Below are 22,469 nucleotides of genomic sequence, written 5' to 3' on the forward strand. Positions count from 1 at the left end.
AGACTCCTACAGCATGTGTGAAGCTTAACAATCTGTCCCACTTTGTAGTTAGCTCAGATGCTCTGGTTACCTTCTCCAGACCTAAGGAGGAGTTCTGTGTCCCTTTCATCAACAGAGTTGGTCCAATAAAAGATACTACCTCACTTTTGTTGTCCCTCTAAAGATTTTTCTGTAATTCTTTTTCCATGTTGTATGTAACCAAAATACCAATTATTTTCCTGAACAACAGTAAAATATTACCCTTGAGATTGTCCTTCACTTGCAAAACTTTTCTGGCCTTCAGGTAATACCGTACACTGATTACCTTTAACTGGTTCTGTAGGTAAAGATTGCTATCGCTAAAAAATTGCTGTTAATCCACAGTTTCACATCCCCTGATGCCTGCCCACATAACAACTGTCATTTGGATTTCCCTCTCCAGAAAGTGGGAGTTGGAGGGGAATTCCCATAGCTACACAATTTTTACGGGACGTATGACACCAATTTGAGGGGGGAGGCGCTGTTTGTATTTTGCACTTTGTAGATGGCCCTACAACCTATTATTCCTTAAATGTTTTGTTTTGATATGTTACTTCCTGTATTTTAATTTAAATAAACCATGTTTTGAAAGTTCTTGTAATCTAGGTGGGGATTGGTTGCAGAGGATCGCATATTAATGTCACTGCTGTTGGTCAATAATCTAGTGAAAGATTGTAGTTTTAGATGAATAGTTGAACGGTAGCAGACTAAAACCTTTTCATGTATTGCAATTGCAGAATGACATTTCTGACCAATCTCTTGAGCATCCCCAACCTTCCCTGGTATTTCATGTTCATTTACAGCTTGAATTCTACTGACTAATTAGAGAAATGATTGAAGGCAACTGCATTTAAAAAAAAATCTACACACAAAAAAACCTGCATCCCCGCAGACTTGAATGGGCCTGAATGATCTCCCCTTTAGAGCTGCTCCCTGCAGGTCAGAGGTGAGGCATGCTGGCAGGGCAGCATGGGAGACGCTTGCACAGTTGCTGCCTTCACTGAATGCGTTGTGTGGATAAATAGGATACATCAGACTCCAGCCTTAGGGGGAAAATCTCTCTCCTGACGTGAGAAATTTCAGGCTGAAATCATGTTTGTTGTTGTAGTTGAGGATGTTAAATGGGTGGTGATAATCATAATAATGGACACCTCATTACATCCTTATGTATGGAGTAGCTCCCATGCATCCATAACACTTATTTCTTGAGGCCCCATTTCAGTAGTCCATCCTTGTTCAGCAAGGCAGGTAAGCAAGTGCTTCAGTGGCACTTACGCAAGTGCTTTGCAGAATAGGGATGGACTTTCGCACAAGTTTAGATACTTCGTGCTGTGCTGCCTTAATGTTCTTTCCCCTAATCACCCTAAAAACCTTCAACTTTTACCACCCAGGCCAGGCCAGGTCAGCGCACACATCTCTGTGTTGCCGGTGGTGAGTGCATGTGAGTGCTCGTCTGTAGACTGATATTAAGGTTGTACAAAATGCCCTTAAAAATCACTGGTCTTGGTTAATTTCCCAGACCTCCGTTGTCCATGTAGGAGACTAAATTTGAATTGAGGAACCAGAGGAAAAGCTCCCTTGCTGTTTTCCCAAAGCCTGAGACTGCTGATAGAGAAGGGCTTCTGTTCACTGGCCAGGGCTACCACTTGGGGTGGTCCTCCTGGGATCCATTCAACTTTGTCCTGGAGACAAGTGGATCCGTGCCCTCGTGAATTGCTAGGGGCTCAGTCTACCCACTGTGAAGAGAGCTTTGCTTGTTTTGATCCATACTCAGTGTGGTGAGGTGGCTATTTCACGATACCGAGTGTGCTGTTTTGCTCAGCGTCTTCAATGTAAAGATATTACCAGTAGGAGTCTCATTTACACACAAGGCTATTTTACCCCACTCTGGTTGTGTAAAGCAGTCTGAAAGTGAGTTAGGGTCAGCATCAGCTTTGGGTGAGAAGCCTGGAGGTTGGGCTATTGCCCATGTCTTTGCTGGCACATATGAGGAAGAGGCGATGGGAAGCAACCAGGGAAGCTGTACCGTGCAGGGCTGTGAATTGAAGGCGGAGGAGAAAATCCCACATATTAATAGCTTAGAAACCATAAACCATCAAATTGATTCAGAAGCTGTCCAGCTTTCTGCAATCAGAGAGGAAGCTACAATAACATTTCTCGAAGTCATTTTGTCTAACCTGTTAAACTGGTCATATTTAAAAAAAGCACTTTGCTGCTAAATGTTATGGGAAGCCGTGATTCATGGTGCCGCTGAGCCATTTCCATCTGGCAGGAACTTTATTAAAGGCACCCTGAGCCCTGACATTCTAGCAGGTTGTAATCACTACAGGACACTGTGCCTGTCAGCGGCTCTCTCTCCACGAGACGTACATGGGAGGGAATAGCCGGCGCATTGGCTTGTTACCTCCAAAAGAGGTTCTCTGTTTAATGGGGCACAAATCAAAATAGTTTGGACGTTTCTTTCTCTGCTGCGATTTCTTCCCTTAACTTTTGGAGGGGAGTATAAATTGATATTCAATATCAAAGCACTTTACAGGATAGGTCTCCCTGTAGATTTATTACCAAGACTTTTCCATTAGTCTGCCCAGGGAGGGCAACTTCTCTGAAGTCTTCCTCTATGATTGCAAGCTATAAAGCATGCACACTTATCCCTGTGCACTGGATAGAAACAGGCTTGGGGAACAGCTTCCCCTTCAGACTCGTAGGTTATATAGGCCTTGGCTAGTTAACTGCTGTTTGTGTTGTGGTAACTGCTCGAAGCCCCAGTCAGGGATTGAGGCCGCAGTGTGCCAGGTTCTCTGACCCAAAGAATACCCAATGCCTTTAAATATCGCTAGCTCCTTTAGGGTGATCATGGTAATATCTTAGCACTGTGGTGCTCAAAGCTGGACGAGCCTTTATGTTCCCAGCAGGGGTGTGGACAGCAGAGGAATACTGGGGTGAAGTCGTGTATGCTTGTCAGGGCTCTGTTTTTCTGGTTCAGAGAACAGACCGCCTCTTCCATACAATATTTACCTCTTTCCTTCAGGAAACATTTTGGGAGCAAGTATTTCCTATTCAGAGTTAATAACCATTTTTTCCTTGTTTTTGTTGCATTTGAATGGAGGCTTTTAGCTTATTCATTCCTGTAGTTTTGCAAAACATTATGCTGCGATAATTTTTGTTTTTAAATTGCCAGTCGCACAGCAGTAGGGTGCCCTGCCTTCCGCATTTCCCATGTCCAATCCCACTTCCCATGATTGCAGTACCATGTGGGAGGGTAGTCTAGTGATTAAAGAATTGGTTTTCTTGTTAATATTCCCAGCTCTGCCACTAACTCACTGTGGGTGGAACTCTCACGCATGCGGACACACAATCAAAGTACACAGGCTTTGTGCAGGGAACTAAGGAAGGGCTGGAGGACAGAAGATGCACCTCCCTCAATCTGGAGGCATACCAGGGGCTGTCTGCTCATTGCTCTATAGTTTTGGGTGTCTGATCACCCCTGTATGATCACTGCTCCCAATTGGAGTAGGAACCAGTGCCCCTCTGCGCTCCTTAATTCTCAGATCCCTCCCAAGTGCTTCCTTCCATGCTGGCATACTTGGAGCCAGTATGAAGCTTAACCTCCCCAGTGTGTGGGATAGGAGACAGAGGTCTCTTTCACAGCTGTTCTATCCACAAAAGGGTCTTACAATGTGGAGGGCTTTGTGAAAGACCCCTACCCTGACAGACTTTGGGAAAAGTGACTTACCCTGTGTATTTCAGTGTCACTTCTGTACTACTCACAGGGGTGATTGTCAAGCTAGTTTTAAAGCATCTGGGTATAGATGGACAAAAGATTATGCAGAATTATAAGGTCTTATTGTAGTTGTTGCTACTATTAGAAGGCAAAGGCTACAAAACAGTAACACCTTTACATGTCCAACACTGAGATATCTAACTGGTATGGTCAAACCAGCACACTATATAAATACATACACCCCTGTGTGTGGTGTGTGTACGTACACACTGTGGTTGATGGCTGGCTTCCCTCAGTGGGTCTCGCACCTTCCTGCTTGTAGTGGGCCAGGAAGTTGCCCATCACCCCATCTTCCCAGGGGAGGGGGTAGGGACCCGGGCCCACCCGCTCCTCTGGGTCCCAGCCCAGGGGCCCTATGAGAAGCAGCTATGTGCTGCTGGTACTGCTTTCCAGACGGCACACTCTTCCCCTGGGCTAATTTTCCCCCTCCTTCAGTCCTTCTGGCTTCTTGAGCCGGTACCTTCCTCCTCGCTGCTCCACCACAGCGCTCTGCTCTCCAGTCTGTTCCTCCGCTCCGCTCAGCTCAGCACTCCTACTTCCTCCAGCTCATGCCCTGTGTGTTTGGGGCGGAGCCCTTTTGTGGAGCACCTGGCTGATCCTTAATCAGCCTCAGCTGCTCCTAATTGCCCCCAGTGGCTCTGAGTTAGTCAGCAGGGAACAAAGTCCGGAGCATTCTGGGGCTCACGCCCGCCCACCTTTCCTAGTTTACAAATAGGAGCACTCTTCTACTGCCTTCTGCCTTCACCAAAGCACAACACAAACATGCACAAATTGTATTTATGTGTGTGTGTGTGTGTGTGTGTATATAAATGTATACACACTCACACAGGATCAAAAACTAAAGTAATCTACAAATCCAAGCCAAAACCGTCCTTCACAATTTCATGGCTCAAAACCCAGTGCAAACAGAATCACCCCAGGCTCTCTGCTAGGATAACATCCAGTATCCCCTGCCAACTTATGAAAGTCACAAACTCTCTTAACATAGTTTTCTTTTAAATCTTCTCTACTAATTTTACCTTCCACCTCTGGCCTAGTGCACAGCTAATATATCATGTCATCAAGACTCTGAAATTCATCTTGTGAGTTTAGATTGTAGTATATTCCTTCCCTGTCCCAACTCCCCTCAAATCTTCTTAGTGTCAATAGCTTCATGCACCACTTGCCCGTCAGGAGCTGCTGTACTATATATATGCATTTGTCTTTAAGTATAGCAGTTTCACAATGTTTCTTCCTTAGTGTATATGTTATTAATGTATGTAGCTCTATACACACAGCTATATAATGAGGCAGTGTGGCCTAGTGGACGCAGCCCTGGACTGGGGCTCAGGTGACCTAGGTTCTTTTCCTAGTTCTGCCCACTGGCCTGCTGGGTGATCTTGGGCAAGTTGTTTCACCCCACCCCCATGCCTCAGTTTCCCCATCTTTAAAAGTGGAGATAATGCTACTGACCTCCTTGGTAAAGCGCTTTGGGATCTGGTGATGTAAAACGCTACGTGAGAGCTATAATCATTTTAAATTTAATGTTTTGATTAAATAGTCTTTGGTAATTCAGCTGTTTCTTTAGAGCAAAAGAATCACCTAACTTTTTTTTTTTACCATCACCTTTCTTGCTGGGGTAAGATTCTTGGTTGTAGACTTCTCTTTCTGTGAAAATAAATAAATAAATAACCTCCCCGGCTTTCCGAAAAATCCTGCAGCCTCAAGATGTGGCTAGAAAAGAAAGAAAACCATTCCAAGATATTTAATTTTACAGAGGGCTTACAGGATTGATCGAGAGCTTAGCTTTTTACAATAGTCCAGTGAATAAGAAATGCTCCTGACAAACGATCAATGATAGGATAATCACTCTTTATCCCCCACTCCTCATTGTTACCTTCTTTCTTTCAGGAGAACAGGGTTCAGAAGTCAAAAATCTTTATAGACGCTGCTTTTAAATTAAGCAGAAAATAGACATTGACATATTTGTTAATCTCACCTAAATCATTACTGGGCCTAGCTGGTTTGTCTGTACAACAAGAGAGTGGCAGGCAGCCTAGAATACATGAGTGTTGCCGGCTTAAGTGCAGACACTGACATTTAAAGTATATAGAGAGACATGAACTTAAAACAATTTTTAAATTCAGCTATAAAACAACAGTGCATCTTAATTAAAACCGCCCCACCATCATTTAAAATGATACAAATTGCTTACATTGAAGACCATTTAAAAAACTAATACCTGAGCTGAAAAAATTATTCTATAGGTGGCCTGCAATTTTATGAAGTGGGGACACAGTCTGAAATTGTTTTCTTAAAAATCTCGGTGTGTGATGGCATAATATTGAAAATAATGCTGATCTGACCAGAGAAATTTTAAAATCAAATATAAACACATGCTGTACAGAATAGACAGAATAGTGTCTGTCTGCAGAACTCAGTAAGGGCCTGATTCAAAACATATTGAGGGCAACATGGGTTCTGAATGTGGCCCTAAACTTGCTAACGTAGCAGCTATGCTGTCCTTGGTGCTGACTCCAGTTTGGCTGTGTTCACAGTATTCAGTCTGCTTCTCCAGTATGATTCCAGACCCCGGCTCTTTCAAACTGGACAGTTTATGTGGCACAGCGTGGCACTGTATGGACCAGAGATGTGACAGTGATAAGTCATCCTCCTCTTCCTCTCCAACCCAATTGTCTTCCACATCACCCAACCAGGAAGCATGACAGCCTAACAATAGATGATCTCCTTTCGTTACATTGAATCCCATTGACGTTGCTTCACAAACAATGCAGAGCTAAAAGCTGGTGGCATTCACACAGAGCCCAGCAGAGTAGCAATAATGTTAGGGGAGAAGTCAACAATAAGGAAAGGAACGTTGTCCAATGGCTAGAGAAAGGGGCTGACAGTCAAGTCTCCTGGCTTTTATTCCAGGCTCTTCTGTGTTACTAGGTAAGTCACTTAACCTCTTTCTGCCTCACTTTCCACCCTCTACAATGAGAATAATTGTGCTTGCATATCTCTCTGGGGCATTGAGAGGTTATAAATATGAATTCATTTAAAGCCTATAGAAGTGCAAAGGATTGTTATTGTTTACCAGTTCTTTGAGTGAGACTTATTCATGCCTTGGTTTCAGAGTGCCAGTAACCCAGGCTTAACCCCTCCACCCCTCCCACTATCTAATGAAGCTGTGAATGTACAACAGACGCTTCACAGCCTCTGCTCAGGCCCCAGTGTAGGTTGGAGGTTAAAACCTCCACATTTCAGCAGAGCGTCTGGCAGTGTGTAATTTGGCTCAGATTTGGCTCGCTCTGTGCTTAAATCGAACCAAGATTGGCTTTAAGTCCCCTGCCTCTGCCCCAGTGCTTATTGTGTGTGTCTTTAGGTGGCTGTGTGAGAGAATTAACTTACTGTCCTTGCATTAGGCTTGGGGCCAGTCTTGCCCTGCTGTAAGCGAATGCAACTTCAAAGGAGCTGCATCTGCTTACACCAAGGCTAATTGTGGCCCATTGACTGAGCAGGGGAGAATTTCGGTTCTCCGCCCCATGGTGCAGCGGTTGCTTTTAGGAATTATTTTAACAAGCCATTCTCTGCGGGGGAGAAAGACGCTTTTTAAATCTCAGTTGAAAATGGGTTTGGTTGAATCCTGGTCTCCAGTAATACACATTGCAAAGCCACCTCACAGCTCTTAACCTTTGTACGAGAATCTGTTTGGCTGGATATAGCAATGGGGTGCTCCAAGCCAAGAATGTAGGAACATTGGCAGAGCGGCCTGGGTCAGAATCAGAGCCCACTTCATGCCTTGTTCGAGTTAGGTCTGCTGGTTTCGCTCATGAGGCTACGTTAATCTGTAAGTTTTAGAACAGGCCTGAATTTATTTTAGTTAAAGCAACATTTCATTTTGAGCTCAAAACTTTAAAATAACAAGCTTGACAGGACAGAGTCATTTTAAAATATTTGTGATCTACCATTAGGCAGAGTGGCTTGATTGACAGTAACCCTCTTAAATGAGTATAATGTTTTGTGACCTTTTGCCATATCTCTGAATGTAACTTGTGCTGTCTCTGTAGTGACACTGTGAAAACTGATAGGTACAGATGCTAGGAAAGTGTCAAATTAGTGTGTGTGTATTTGCGTTAGACATTTTTGTCTGTAGTTTTAGGAAACTAAAACACTCTGTTGAGACATTGTTAATTTATGGGGATAAATCCTGTCATTATGTCACCTAAATCATGGCTTAATTCATTGGCATTTAAATCATGTTAGCAGAAGCTTTCTGTCACTTAGTTTAGAAAAGTTTCTTGCTAAAATAATGTGACTGGCCAGTGTAGATCAAGCAGTACCATTTTTAAGCCATTCCTAGGGAACATTGCAGGAGCATTTATCAGAGTCTCAAAAAAGCCAGCTGTTGATGAGGCCTGATGGAGGTGCATGTAAAAGCGAAAGGAAACCTAGGTGGGAATTCTGCTAAATATGAAAGAATGAGAGTTGAACCCTGCCTGGTGATACTAATCGATGATGATGTGAGCCAATATTAGAGATTTGTCTTTGCCACCGGGCTCCATCAATACTGTAATCAAAGAGGAGTTTGCCTTCATGTAGTATGAGATGACACTTCCTGTTTTTCTCTTGGATCTCTAGTCCTGCCTGTCTTTCCAGGTGAGGCTGCTAACTATTCCAAACCAGAGCCCGGCTGCAAGCTGCGGCCTCAACAAGCACCTGGTTTCATCTACACTAAGCTCAGACCTTTTGTTTTTGCCTATTTGGCAAGAATGGTTTTCAGGCATTCTGGTCAGGGCATGGGGGTGGGCGTCTGACTCAGCGTGCAGCCCCAGAGGTGAAAAGCCCCGGGGGTGACTTAATACACTGAGTCAGTAATGTACACACGATGACCTGGTGAAGACTGCTCTAATTAGAGAGGATTTTGTACCAATTCAAGGTCAAGAGTGTCCGCGTGAGGTCTGTGTTGATGGAGTTAAGCACCCTCGCAGGTTGCAGAGCGTAATATAGGCCAAGGTGACAGCCGTGCTTGGTGCATGGCCGGGTCAGCCTGGAGAGGTCTACTCTTGATTGTTCCAGTGCGAGAGGTGAGCCCCGTCCTTCTCTGTAGCGCTCTGCCTGTTCGCTCATGCAGTGTGCATGCACTCTGTGATATTGCACAGTACACCAAAGAACAGTACAGGATCCCTTTCCCATTCAGATAACAAATCTGTGGGATAACTACCTACTACAATTGGATGGTCCTGGGAGGAGCTATCTTTCTGGAATTTAGCCAGAGCTGGGGACCTCAGCAGCTGATTTCATATCCAAAGTTGGATGCTCTTCAGATCAAGTGTTTTGGTTTGGCCCATTATGATGGTAGCTGTCTGCAAACTTTGGACCCAGGTCCATACTTCTTGGGATGTATTGGGGTGCAGGGAGCTGGCCCAAACCCATCAACCCTCATCTTTATTTTCAGTGATGAGGATTCTACTTCGGGAGAAACAGTCACCTCCTTATGTGCTCAGAGGACCTGGTGAATAGGCGTCATCCAAGAATGTAGATGTATGGTTAGGAAACTCCCATGTTTGCAGAGTCACTGTGCCTGGCTGCTTCAGGAAATATAGATGGGAAGGAGAAGCAGCTACTCGGTTTGACCTGGGCTTTTCCTCCAAGTGGATGTCCCCTGAGAGGACAACCATTCCATCCCTGGGTTTTCATTCAATCTTCACCACCCAGACCTACACACACCTGCGATTCAAGTGGCATGGCTATCCTATCATTAAACCCAGGGTCTGTACAAGCTGGAATTCCAACTGGTGTTGACTGATGACAAAACAGAAAGTTCAGAAAGTAACAGACTCATGGATATGTGGCATTTTGACCTGGCATCAGGATTTCACGGTTTTAAGAGGTTGCCTTATCTGTGTGTGGCCTTGGATGGGGCTGTTAACAGAGTCATGCTGAGAATAAATAATGTAGTCACGTGGATTTTCACTTTACCAACATTAACTAATGGATCCTCACAATTGCCGGGTGAAGTAGGTAGATTAGTATTATCCTCATTTTACACATGGACAACTGAGCCCTGAGGCCACCCAGCAAGTCATTGCAGAGCCGGGATTAGAACCCCCAACTCTCAGTCTTGTTCCTGGACAGCTAGACCAGAGTGCATTGGTAGTCATACAAGTTCTTCTTCGAGTGATTGCTCATGGCCATTCCATTATAGGTGACTAACAAGCAATACTTTGGAGGTGGGTAGGAGTTACCGGTGAGCTGCCGTCAGCACGGCTCTGCCGAATCCCGCGTCCTCTGTCGCCTGCTGGGCAATGACGTTTGAGCTCTGGTTGTGCGCTGTGATGGTTCCCAGAAGGGACACCCTCGCCTGCTGGTCACAGAACTTGATGTAACCCACGAGGAGATGCAATCTCCTCTCCTCCTCCGAACCGTGCGGTTTGGAAAAACACGGGGAGAAATTTATTTCGGTTACAGTGAAATTGGGAAACCACCTTGGGCAGGAAGGCTGGATGCAGCCTCAACTGCACCTTATCCTTATAGAATACTGTATAAGGGGCTCTGAGAACAAGGCCCTAAGCTTGGAGACCCTCCTAGCCGAGGTAATGGCCACCAGGAAAGCTACCTTTCCTGCAGGCACGAGCAGGGGGCTTGAAGCCATGAGTCCATAGGGGGCCCCGTGCGTGAAACTCCAGGCAAGCTAAAGTCTTTCATGGACTAAAAATATGATAAAGAACATTGCTTATTATCAGCTGCTCCTGGGAAACCAAAGCCAAGGCTCCAGTCCAGAGAGGAAATCTTACCTCCCAAAAAGCACCTGAACAAAATACTGTCCTGAGATCACGTAATGTGATCACAGACAATAAGCAGGAGCTGGGTTGGTCTCCCAGGGCTGGGGTTCTTTGCACACATCTGTTTTAACCCTTCCAGGGTCTCTGACAGGCAGCTTTGTCTGATTCCAGGCACCCCAGAGCTAAGCCCAGCTGAGCGGAAGGAGCTGGAGACCAAGCTGAAGGAACGGGAGGAATTCCTAATTCCCATTTACCATCAGGTGGCTGTGCAGTTTGCTGACTTGCATGACACGCCAGGCCGGATGCAGGAGAAGGGTGTCATTAATGTAAGTATAATGGATCCTTTCTTACAGTTCCTGTCACACGGCCCAGCACATGTACATGCACTGAATGCAGCCAAGGAAATCATCACAGACTGAGATGGACAAGTGCAGCCATTGCTGAAATCTTTCAAGCCCCAGCCAGTCACTGACAGAGCAAAGCGGATTTAAAGATGCATGTGCCCCCCAGGCCTCCAGGAAACTTCAAGCCCAAGTGCCCTCTCCCAGTAATTCTTGCCACACAGTATCCCTTTCCAGTCCCACTCACTGCCTGGAGTTGGTGTTCCAGCTCCTTGGCTTCTTGCGTTTTCCAGCACCCTTACCTAGCCTATATTGTTTTGTGGTCCCCACTTTCATGTCAGCTGCAGCCAGCTGATATATTGAAAAACTCGCCAGACACGTCCCTTTCCAGCGGCAGACTCTGCATTCACAGGCAGATAGGTGGGAAGTAAAGACACCGAATGGATGCAGTCGGTGATCTTTGGCAGACCCTGTTTGAGCAGTGAGCAGAACAGATGGGCTATCGTAGAATAGTCACGTCCAGCCCCTTGACCGTGGCTGAGTGAGTCTCCCTGACTGCTTTCCAAATGCACTCTGTGTTTGTTTTCCTTGGGGAAGTGCTGGGGACTTTCCCCGGGGATGCTTTTTTCCTCATGATGCACGGCCTGTGCTGCCATGTTGGTGTTTCCCACCATGGAAGGGAAGCGCCATGAGAAGGGAGTGGGGAGAAGTGCAGCAGTCTGTGTTGGTGTGACAAGCGAGAGGTTTCAAAGCTCAGCACTGGGAATGCTTATGGCCATTTTGTTTTTCTTTTGCAAACAGCCTAACTGAACATATACCGAGTCTGAGCCTTTCCTCAGTCCCTGCCTATAAACCCCCAGGGGGCAAAGGGGCACGTCCTTCCCTGTGTGGCGGATTTAAGGGTCATTGGGCCTAGATCCACCAAAACTTTGCTCAAACAGATTCTTCCTCCAAACCCAAACTCGCCTCCCAGGCTAGAGACTCCCTTCCATTCACCTTCCCACCCTAGGTGGTAAAGCATTCCTCCTTCTCTTGCATCTCCATTTTGTGTCCAAGTGAGCCAATGCACCCCACCAGACAGCTTGTCCGAAGCAATCAGCTGTGCACTCCCCTGCTACTTTGCTTTGAGCCCCACTCTGACTATAATGGCCAGGTCCCAAGAATCCTGCCTGAATCTGTAGAAGTTAAATATGGTTCTAGATTTTTTTTCCATCACTCACTTCCCCTCCTCCCCCATCTGGGACTCGTGCAGGATATTCTAGAGTGGAGAACCTCCCGTACTTTCTTCTACTGGAGACTAAGGCGCCTTTTGCTAGAAGACTTGGTCAAGAAGAAGATCCACGATGCCAATCCTGAGCTGACAGATGGACAGATCCAGGCCATGCTGAGGCGCTGGTTTGTGGAAGTCGAGGGGACAGTAAAGGTAAAGAAAAGAACATGCTTATTCCTGGTTGTACCCCGTTGAGTTCAGTGGGTTTCCACGAGGCACAAACTGGGTCCTTGGTTCTAATCTGAATGCCCTACATTATAGACTGGGCAGAGGTGTGGATAGTGGAGGGAAGTCCAGAGGCATTCCAGATGATTCCTGAAATCAGGCTGCTGGGAACGACAGGACAGCAGCATATTCCAAGCTATAGGTGTGACTACGTGGATGACGAGATGCAAGAAATGCTGGGTCTTTACAGCAACATGGTCAAGGGTGAATATGGATAGGTCAAAGAGGCAAAAGATTTTCACATTCAGGAGGTTTTCCCAAGTGTGTTGTTGAAGAATATACCATTGGCAGCCCATGTTAATGCCTTCCATTCTTACAGGTCCTGGATGTTATAGTAGAAAGGCTTTGCTTGCTTTTTTTTTTTCTTCTCACACCAACACAGAGGCTATAGCTGTAATATCCTTAAGCACACACATTGCTTAGGCAGGATTTGTTTGTGTTTTGTATAGGAGTTACGCATTCCAATGGGTGATGGTAGGATATACCATTCAGAAAGAACTAAGCTGCAATAAGAGGAAAGTATGTTTGGAAAATTAGTCCGAACATGATAATTGAGAGTGTTAAGTCTGAATACAGCATGTCTGTCTGCTCTAGCTACTTAAAAACTCAGCCTTGATCCCAACTGTTTACAATGGCCTTTGCAGAATTTCCAGGGGAAGTTGGTACTAGAAGTTTTGCAAGTGTCAAATGAGGCTTAACAATGGTGGATTAGCTAAATGGAGTGTTTTCTGCCTTGACGAGGTCATAGGGACTGCTAGCTGTATGATTTCCTGGTGAATGCGAAGAGAAAGCAAGCTACAAAGAGTGGTTCTTTCTCAGGGCTTTGGCTTCAATTAAATTGCAAAGAAATATCACATTGATCACCATAATTGATATTAGCTGGTCCCTTTGTTGGCAGCCTCCGCAGAGGCCAAGGACTGAATGGGTCACGGAAACAGAACCCCCTTTTATCCTCAGAGGTGGCCTCTCCAAGTCAGTGTTGGGACAGTATGTGGGAAAAGCTACTTTCTGTACTATGCGCTAGTTCCATGAATCAGCAGAGGACGTCAGTCTTCAAGGCTGTCAATCCACCCCCTTTCGTAAGCACTAAATTCACATTTATATAAATGTAGTGGAAAGGGATTCTTCAATATATAAAGGGAGTAAAATAGTGGAAAGGGATTTTATATGTATATAATTAAGGTTCTCCCCTGTCCCCATTGACCTAAACACAGTTTATGGAAAGCTCTCACATTAGTATACATAGTGAGGGGTGGGGAAGAAAGAACATAACGAATTAGCCACTGGAATCCCCAAGAAAGTGAATTATTCTGTTTTCATCATTTGAAATGGTGAAACTATATAGAACATTCTGAAATGATGGCTCAGGTTTTTAAAAAAATACCCAGGTTGAATCATGTGAATGAATGAATGAATTTCCCCCCTAAACTGTGTGTGTGTGAGAGAAGGGCAGTGTTGGGGCGGGAAGAAATCACTCTCTAGGTGAGACCTTTATATACCAAGTTTCAGTTCAGAGGGGAACATGGATTAGGCAGATCCCTGAAAAATGACGATTTATAATAGAAGCTGTTAAGTCCAGCAAAGATTGTCTGTCTTTCAAATAATGCAAGCTTTTGCCAATGGTTTTACTACTTCTCTGCAAAATAGCTCACGTTAATTACTTGGATAAAACACCTTAACAATGAAAAAATGTCCCCACACTTTCCCTTTTCTTTAGGAAAATTTCTTCTCCTTTCTGAATTATTATGTCATAATTCATCCCCTCTTGTCCTCCCCCTCACCCCCCCAAAAGCAGAGAGAATACCAAAGGAATTTCTAAGACATGCTGACAGTATAAGTGAGTGATGTAATTCTTTTGTTTCCCTTGGAGAAGTCAGTTATGGTGAGTTATGGTATTGTAGTTGAAACCACTGGAACTGCCAGCTTGTAGACAGTGCAGAGTTATTGTCTGCCATGCGGGTGCAGAGATTTAGAAAGGGTTTGGAAATAAGTCAGAGTTGCAGTTTCAAAATCCGTTGAGAGCTGCAGCTATTAGGGGGAGTTGTGAAGTCCTTACAAAAACTTATACATTACTGCCTTTGTCTACATCGTAGTCTCATTAGACGTACCCCACTTGGTGTGCAGCCTACTCACTTATTATGAGCATGATTCGATAACACAAAAAACCCCCCCAAAACCTGCCCACTAGTAGTACAAAAGATACAAATTACTAAAAACTATTATTAGTTTGTACCCCAATAGCACCTAAAGGCCCCAACATGGCTTCATTGTGCTTGGTGCAGTACAAATACATACTAAAAGGCAGTTCCAATCTAAATAGACAAGACAGACAAAGGCTGTGACTTTACACACACACTTCCCCCCCCCCCCCCAATCTTACAGACTGAGAAATTGAGGCACCGAGAGCTTCAGTGACTTCCCCAGTGTCACACAGAGAATCTGTTACACACCCAGGAACTGATCCCAGATCTGCTGAGTGATGGCCGAGCCCCTGAACCGTCCTTTCTCTCTCTCGGAGGTTAAGCATTGTGGGAATGGATTCTTCTCTTTTGTCGTATCTAGAGATCTCTGCAGAAGTGGCTGTGATGTGCTTGCAATGCCCTCTAATATTTTTAATCATAATGCGTTTTTTAGTAATTTTTATACAGGTCTTAGTCAAATATGAAGAACCAGACTTGGCATCTAAATAGCACCATGGGAGGCCCTTACAAAGGTTAATTAATACACAGGGGGAAGGCACTGCATGAAGCATGGGACGATATTCCCATCTTACAGAGGGATGCACTGAGGCACCGAGCGGTGAAGTGTCGGTGTCACTGGCAGAGCTGGAAATAGTAAACTCAGGAGTCCTGGCTACCAGCCCCCAGCACTAACCACCCAACATTTCAGCCTCCCAGTCACTGTGGTGATATTGCACACAGTGTTTCTATCAGTCACCAGACTCTGTTAAGGAAGAGCATTTCCAGCTTTGTAGAGCAGTCTCCTCAGGTCCCTTCTGAGCCTCTGACGTAGAAGCTTGGATGGTTTTGGGAGGTGGGGTGCGGGGAAGGGGTTGTACTGAATAATGTCCTAAATCTTGCCTTGTGCCAGCAATATTGGGAAAGGATCTGTTATCTTTGTGCAGCGCTTGATTTTTTTCCAAAGGTGTGATGTGCAGGCCTGGCCGCCCATTCCCATTTTATCAGGCCAGCCTACTTCTTGCAAACTAGGAAATCAGGACAGTGGTGTCGCAAACTTCCTCTGGGACTGCCCGGAAGCTGATTCTCCTTAACAGGGTGCCAAAGGTGATAGAGAGGGGTAGTGAGATAGAGCGGGGGGCGGCTCACGAACAGTAACTCTTTCATGTTCCCGCCTACCGGCTTTGTTTCATCTGATCATTTTGTTGTTAGTTTTTCTCTTTCTTTCTTTCCTTCCTTTCTCGTTTTTTGATTGTGCCTGAATTCTGAAGTGGGCAATCTTTGGAAAAAAAAAAATCTCTGAAGCTCCTATTTGAGACTTTGAGTTTATTTTATTTTATTTTTAAACACTCTGAGGTGCTAAAACGGGAGGAGAAAAAAAGTTTTCTCTGGAGGGCAGCAGGCTTTCCAAGGTAGTGTCTGAGCATCTTCAGAAGCGGGCATCTCGTTAGCTAATACATTACACCAATCAAGGCGAGTTATCTTAAGCCACAATTAATCTGCTCCCTGGCATATGTTGATAGGAAAGCATCATGCTGTTTCTTAATTAAAAGCAAACGGATTAAAAATGATTAATAAGAGTATTAAATATTCTCCTAAACTAAAAGCTTTGGGATTCTTGGGTAAATCTAGCTTTACACAGGTCTGCAAACCAAAAGGCATTTACTGGTTTATTTTCCTTCCCCTGAAATCCTTATATGCGCCCTAGTTTGTATGCAGTGGGCATTTCTTTCACGTCTAGGGCCAGAAGCAAAAACTAGCAAGTTTTCAAATAATAATAATAGTAATGAAATAAGCAAAATGTGGAAGCTCAAGTGGTATCACTGTTTTGAGCTAACTAGATGCTTAGTGCTTAGGAAAAATCCCAGTGCAGCTCTGCAAGACCCTGAGCTCAGCCTGATACTGACCATGGCATAGAGAATTCAGAGCTGCACCAGCGTGGGTTTCTCGCTTTGGCCCTATTAATAGTTAATTCGAGGGGACTGGCCTCAAGAGGAAAGTCTAAGGGAGCCTGCCACATTATATCACATACCCAGGCCTTAAACCTGGGTCTCCAACCGCCCAGCTTTGTATTTTAACCACGAGGCTATAAGGTAACCTGCCATGGAGGGGTCTTGGCTCTTGACGCCACTCTACTTCAATTAACTATCAAAGAAGGAGTGAGGCATGAAAAATGCTCTCTGGGCAGTGGTCATGGCTCGGGGCTAGGCTGCTGGGGACCCACATTCAAGTTCTGGATCGGAGGTACCCTGTGATGGCCCACCTCAGACTTTCCTCTTGAAGCCGTTCTGCTTTAATTAACTATTAATTGAGTCAAAGTGATGCTTGAATTTGGGTCCCGAAGAGCCCAGGTTAGTATCTGAACCACTAGGCTATCAGGTAGGCTGCTCCAGGGGGGTGCTAGCAGTCTTTCCTCTTGAAGCCATTCCACTTCAATCAAATATGAATTGGGCCAAAGCAAGACCAAGGAGTAAGAAGCTCTCTCTGCAGCAGTGGTTACACCCGCTGGTGGGGGCCCAGGTTCAATACCTGGATTACAAGGCTTTCTGGGGCAGGCTCCATCAGAGACTATCCTCTTGAAGCCGGTTCAGATCCCACCTCTACCCAATACGAAAGGAACTTAAACAATAGCTGCTACTCAGCTACTATTTTTGTTGAGCCACATAAAACCGGCCCACCCACTCCTTCATCCCCAGGGGGTAGGATACTCACCGAGGCAGTAGGAGACCCCAGGCCGCATCCCTTGCTCCGTGAAGGGATTTAGACTAGGGGCCCTCCCACCTGCCAGGCAACTTGAGATGGGGACGTCCCTGTTCAAATCCCTTCACTTTCTCTGGGACAAACGTCCTCCAAAGGGGATTTAAATAGGAAGCTCCCAGTCCACTTCCCTTCTTTAACAGGCAGAACCAAGCTCCCCCACCTCCCAGGTGAGTACCCAACCACTGGACGAGGGAGTGATTGGGGCTTTCAGGTGGCCCAAACAATACTTAACTAAAGTTGAACAGCTTCCTGAGGAATGAAGGCAGGAGCCCTCCATCAGTACAGCCCATAGTCCAAGGATCAGGAACCTTTTGCTATGTCTACACTGACTGCAGTAAATTCACCGCCGACAGATTGATTTTTCCAGTTCGATTGAGCAGCAGTGAAGACATGCGCAATCGATCCGGAAGTCGAGCTAATAAAAACCACCTTAAAAAAAAAGCGTAGCACTGTGTGACCGGGTATGCATTTCCTCTCGGCGCAGCACAATGGAGGCGGCGCACAAAACAGATGTTACAAAGCCCATGGGAGTTACGCAAGCTACTGTACGTAGCTTGTGTAATGTCTATCGACTGCCGCTGACGTGGCCAGTCAGCGAAGACCAGGCCTTAGCGGAGTGGTAGCAAACACCATCCCCTCAGCAGGCAGCGAGGGAATCGAACCAGAGCCTCTCACAGGCAGGGTGAGGGCCCTAACTGTGTGACTAGCGAGGGAGGCTTCTGCTGTCTCTGGGCCAAGGACTGTTGAATCACAGTGGACCAGCGTCACCAAGCGCTGAAGAACAACTCTCAGCAGAGGATCCTTTGGGCAGTGATTGGAGCAGTCCCGGGGGCGATGGCATTTTCCTCCCCGGCCATTTTGGGTGGAGTGAAGCGGCTGCCAGGCAGACCTGCTAGATTGAGTCCCACCGGGGAAGGAGGCAGCACAACGGTGGGAGAATCATGCTGGGGCTTCAGCACACGCTAGGTAGCAGGACACGCGCCCAGAGGCAGAAATATGGGTGCCTGGGGGGGCCTTTTTCAGCAAAAACTTAGCTGCCAAGTGAATTGAGGCACCTGTGGGGTTGGGGGCAGCCAGGCAGCACTGTGGATCGCAGCAGTGCCGAGACTTGGGACGTAGGCACCTCCGTCCCCCAGGTGGAGCTGGCTGTGAGTGCCCACAGTCTGGCCTGAGTGTGGCTGTGCTGAGGCACACAACACCCAATGTAGGGGCTCTGTAACACCTCCATGCATTGTCCATTCAGGGGCCAGCTCAGCCGTGCTTGCGTAGAGCCACAGCGCATTGAACACATCAGCGAGAGGGTGAGGGGGAGTAGAAATGTGACTTACACTGCCTAGTTTTGTGAATAAATATAGCTCACAAGACTGTTGCATTAGCTGGGCAGTAGCTCCATGGAAGGATTACAGATGAGTATACTTTGTTATTCACACGCTATGTTCAGATCAGCCCTTCTACTCAGAGTCATTACAGCCACGTCAGTAGTGTACAAGTATTGCCCTTGTGACAGTGGGAAGACATTTCAGAACTAGTGATACATATTTTGATGGCACAAAGCCGCCCATGGTAGCGTAACTACACACATGCGCTTGAGGCAAAGACCAAAAAATCTTTGAGAAAGGCTAACATGTAGCAGCTGGGGCTAATTATTTCCAAAGGTGAGTACATAACTGCAGTAGCATTTGGCCTGTGTATGTGAGTGATGGCCTTTCTTGTAATGTGATGTTTTGGATGGGCTGCCCAATATTACGTGCTATCGAAAACCTGCACCGATCTCCATCCACCCTGCTGCTGACACCAGAGTGGTGCCTGGTTGCAATGGAATTCTTGTGCTAGCTGAAGGGTTCCCCTAAAAGTGCCCCTTTTAAAAACCGGTAGGTGGACTAATAAAATATATTTGGCTCCATCGCTCTGGCCTGGGAGTCCTTCTAAATGCGTCAGATGCCAACTGCCTTGACAGCCAGGCAGGTGGGAAGCAAATGCTGGGGAATGCCAACGAGTGGATGGCAGTCTGGTGCCTATTTTAAAAGAGCCAGGATGGGGGTCATTCCTGAGGGCTGAAGCAGTTTAGTGTTTTGTTTTCCTTAATGAGCAAGCTTTTCTCCTGTGCTGTTACCCCACTACCATTGACATGAACTGCTCTACGGTAGTACAAGCCCACCATGCTTATGTGACGCCAGCAAGAGGCAAGATACTCAGATTTTTTTTGATTTTTTTTTTAATGCACTCACCGCCTAAATGACTGTGTGGTGCTCATTGTCACTCTGACTTTGACTCCGTCGTTATAACAGCGAAGGATAGTGCACCTTTAAATGACAAGCTTTGTGTTTAATTACCCAAATAAAATGACATAAATATGAATGAGCGCTAATGGTTTCCGGAAAAAACCAAGTACCACCATTAACAAAACGATTCTTAAATGATTTGTAACAAAAATGAGAGGAGAAAAGAGGAGCGAGAAGACTATTAGGCAGCTAACACACTCCTGAATTATTATGTAGTCAACTACCTAGCAAATAGGCTAAATGATCTTGCAAAAAAAAAAATGGGTTTGTTGCTGATGCTTTTCCTGGTTGTAGACACCATGACCTCATGTGTTATGCTCACAGCTACTAAAATGGGGGTTAGGTTTCTTGGTTGGTTATGGCCTCAAGACCAGGTAGAGAGAGGGCTGAGTGTGTGATATAGTGATGTCTCGCAGCCTTCGGGGCCCAGAGTGCTCAGGTCGCCTGCACATCACAGGCACCAGCACTTCACCCAGTCATAGGCCCATAACCACGGGCTGAGTTACTGAAGTCCTCACATCGTGATTAGTCACAGCGACGCCACCAGTACTTGAGTTCAAACCAGCACGTGATGCAGGCGCCCTCCCACGGTCTCTGCCAATCTGACCTAGGGGAAAATTGCTTTTGGAAACTGGGTAGTAAAGGTGTTTAGCTACCGCGTCTATTTGGGGCACCTTTCTTCAGTTCCCAACATAAATACACTAGAACAGTAACCTGGCTATGGGTTGTCAGGGGTAATGAAGAGACGCTAAATGCAGGAGACAAGGGCGTGCAGGGAGCTCATGGAAAACACTTTAACTTGGTTTGAATCTGACGTGAGCATGGTGGACACCGCATCGTTCGTCGTGACTAGTTCCCATAGCACAAAACCAGAGGAGTCAGACTGCGGGCAGTGCTGGGCTGTGCGCCAACCAGTGTTAGCACCGCCCCTTCATGAACACTCAACTCACTGGACCATCAAATAATTAACCATCTGCTAACATATAACCCCTCCCCCTTCAAGTGACGACAACAGTGCCGATAAGAGCAGGTTTGCCTACTTGTGCACAGGTGCTGGTGGCTGTGTGACAGCTCATTGTGCTAAACTGGTCCTGTCTCTGAAAGGAGACGGCTGTGAACGCTCCAGGGAACGGGCCCTGACTGTAAAGTAGAGATGGTTGAAGTTTTTGGAAATTGTGAGTAAAGTTTGTCGTTCCCTTGTCTCTGCTGCATAAGAAGGACGAGGTCACCAGCCCTCTGAGCAGAGGCACCTGTTAGAGTAAATAATCCACAGCAAGAGGCATTTTAAGCTGTGGAACTGCTGCTTCCATGGTTTTCATTTACTCACATTTTAAGGAAGGAGATGCAGAAAAAGTCCATCATTCTCTGCCTTCTGCTAATTGTTAGTTGCATTCCACAGCCATAAAAGCTAACTGCACCAGGAAATCACAAAGGATCTTCTGCCTAATATTTTACCCAGCGTTGCCAGTAATTGCTAATTAAATTTCAGAAATGGTAGCACTGGGAGCAGCATAGTGCAATCTGTCAGGGGACGTTCCATAGGACCCCAGTGTACAGGCTGGAACCATTTCAGCAACACTTGCTGTTTGTTTGCAGGCGTACTTATGGGATAACAATAAGGATCTGGTGGAGTGGCTGGAGAAACAGCTAACGGAAGAAGACGGTATTCGGTCGGTTGTAGATGAAAACATCAAATACATCTCCAGAGACTACATACTCAAACAAATACGCAGGTAAGCCAACTACTGCTTTTCCCACACCGAGGCAGTGCAGGGCTCTAGGACTAAATCCTCACCACCCTTTTAGTAAGTAGAAAAGCTCCCTTTAGTTCCAACAGTGGCTGTCTCCACAGGAGGGATTATTTTCCTAAATTGTTCCCGTGCTGCTGACCATTGAGGGTGATAGTAACAATGAAAGTATTAATGCAGAGGCCCCTTGTGTCATCTAACCCTGCTCAGCTCTGGGCTGGAGCCAGAGCAGTGAGCAATTTTGGACAATAAGGCCAGAGCAACTAGAATTTGGCCACCAAGCTCTCAATCCACCCAGGTAATTCTAAGGCCCTCCTCCCTCACACTGTGAGTGAGCGTGTGAGGCTTTTTAAGGAAAGGAAGACGGGGAGGTTGAAATCAAGTTTTATTTTGTTTTTTTACATAAATGCGCTTAGCTTTAGTGAAATCCCTTAGACTAGTAAAACAAAGAACTGTAGCTGTTTTTACTTGTATACAATCAAATTCAAAACCTAAATGTGATGGTTTTTACCATACATTTTTAGTGTTGTGTAACAAGGTGCTGCTCGTCTGTGAAACCAACTCAGCTCAAAGACCCTACCTCAGCAAAGTTTAAATTCCATTGACGTGAAATGCACACTTTGCTGAAAGAAGGCCATGAAAGCCACCCCCATATAAATGGGGTTAACATTTGTGGTTTCCCCAAATAGATACAAATATTGAAACATTAAAGTGGTTCCATTCTCTGCATTAATGTAGGTGAGTCACCTTTAATTCTAGTGGGCCCTGTGTGTGCACTTAGGAGAGAAATCTCCGAGCTACATTACCCGATCATCCCCTGCTAACACCTTCGCAGATATGGGGTAGGGTACAGTGTTGCTACAGTCCTTCGGGGCTATGTTCACACTTTATTCTGTTTCTCCCTCTCATGTAAAGTATGAGCTCCCTGTTCCTTTCACACTTATCCTTCCGCTGCTCCGTTACAGTAGTACAGCATCTCCTTGCTCCCTCCCTCTCTAGCTTTCTGTACCCGATCTTTTCTCTGGGGAAACTAGACCCAGCTTCTACCATCCCTTTTGTTCTGATTAATGTTCAAAGATCATGCAACAGGACATGTGTAATAC

General features: G+C 45.8%; 1 protein-coding gene and 1 long non-coding RNA gene across 3 annotated transcripts in view; one reads left to right on the forward strand and one right to left on the reverse strand.

Annotated features, from left to right (window-relative positions):
* Positions 1-22,469, forward strand: part of ACACA (acetyl-CoA carboxylase alpha) — a 178,058-nt gene that overhangs the window by 151,458 nt on the left and 4,131 nt on the right. For both annotated transcript variants that reach the window (XM_067538102.1, XM_067538101.1), the window contains 3 exons: positions 10,735-10,889; positions 12,157-12,327; positions 21,215-21,351. In XM_067538102.1, the coding sequence (XP_067394203.1) occupies positions 10,735-10,889; positions 12,157-12,327; positions 21,215-21,351 (463 nt within the window). The remainder of the gene's footprint in view (positions 1-10,734; positions 10,890-12,156; positions 12,328-21,214; positions 21,352-22,469) is intronic.
* On the reverse strand, positions 906-4,339 carry LOC137146456 (uncharacterized). The gene is made up of 2 exons (XR_010917947.1): positions 4,260-4,339; positions 906-2,053 (listed from the first exon to the last, which is right to left on the reverse strand). It is a non-coding gene; the product is annotated as an uncharacterized lncRNA (long non-coding RNA).

Source organism: Emydura macquarii, unplaced genomic scaffold (assembly GCF_026122565.2).
Source record: "Emydura macquarii macquarii isolate MOO-44397 ecotype Brisbane River unplaced genomic scaffold, CSIRO-AGI_Emac_v2 contig_450, whole genome shotgun sequence".
Lineage (NCBI taxonomy): Eukaryota > Metazoa > Chordata > Testudines > Chelidae > Emydura > Emydura macquarii.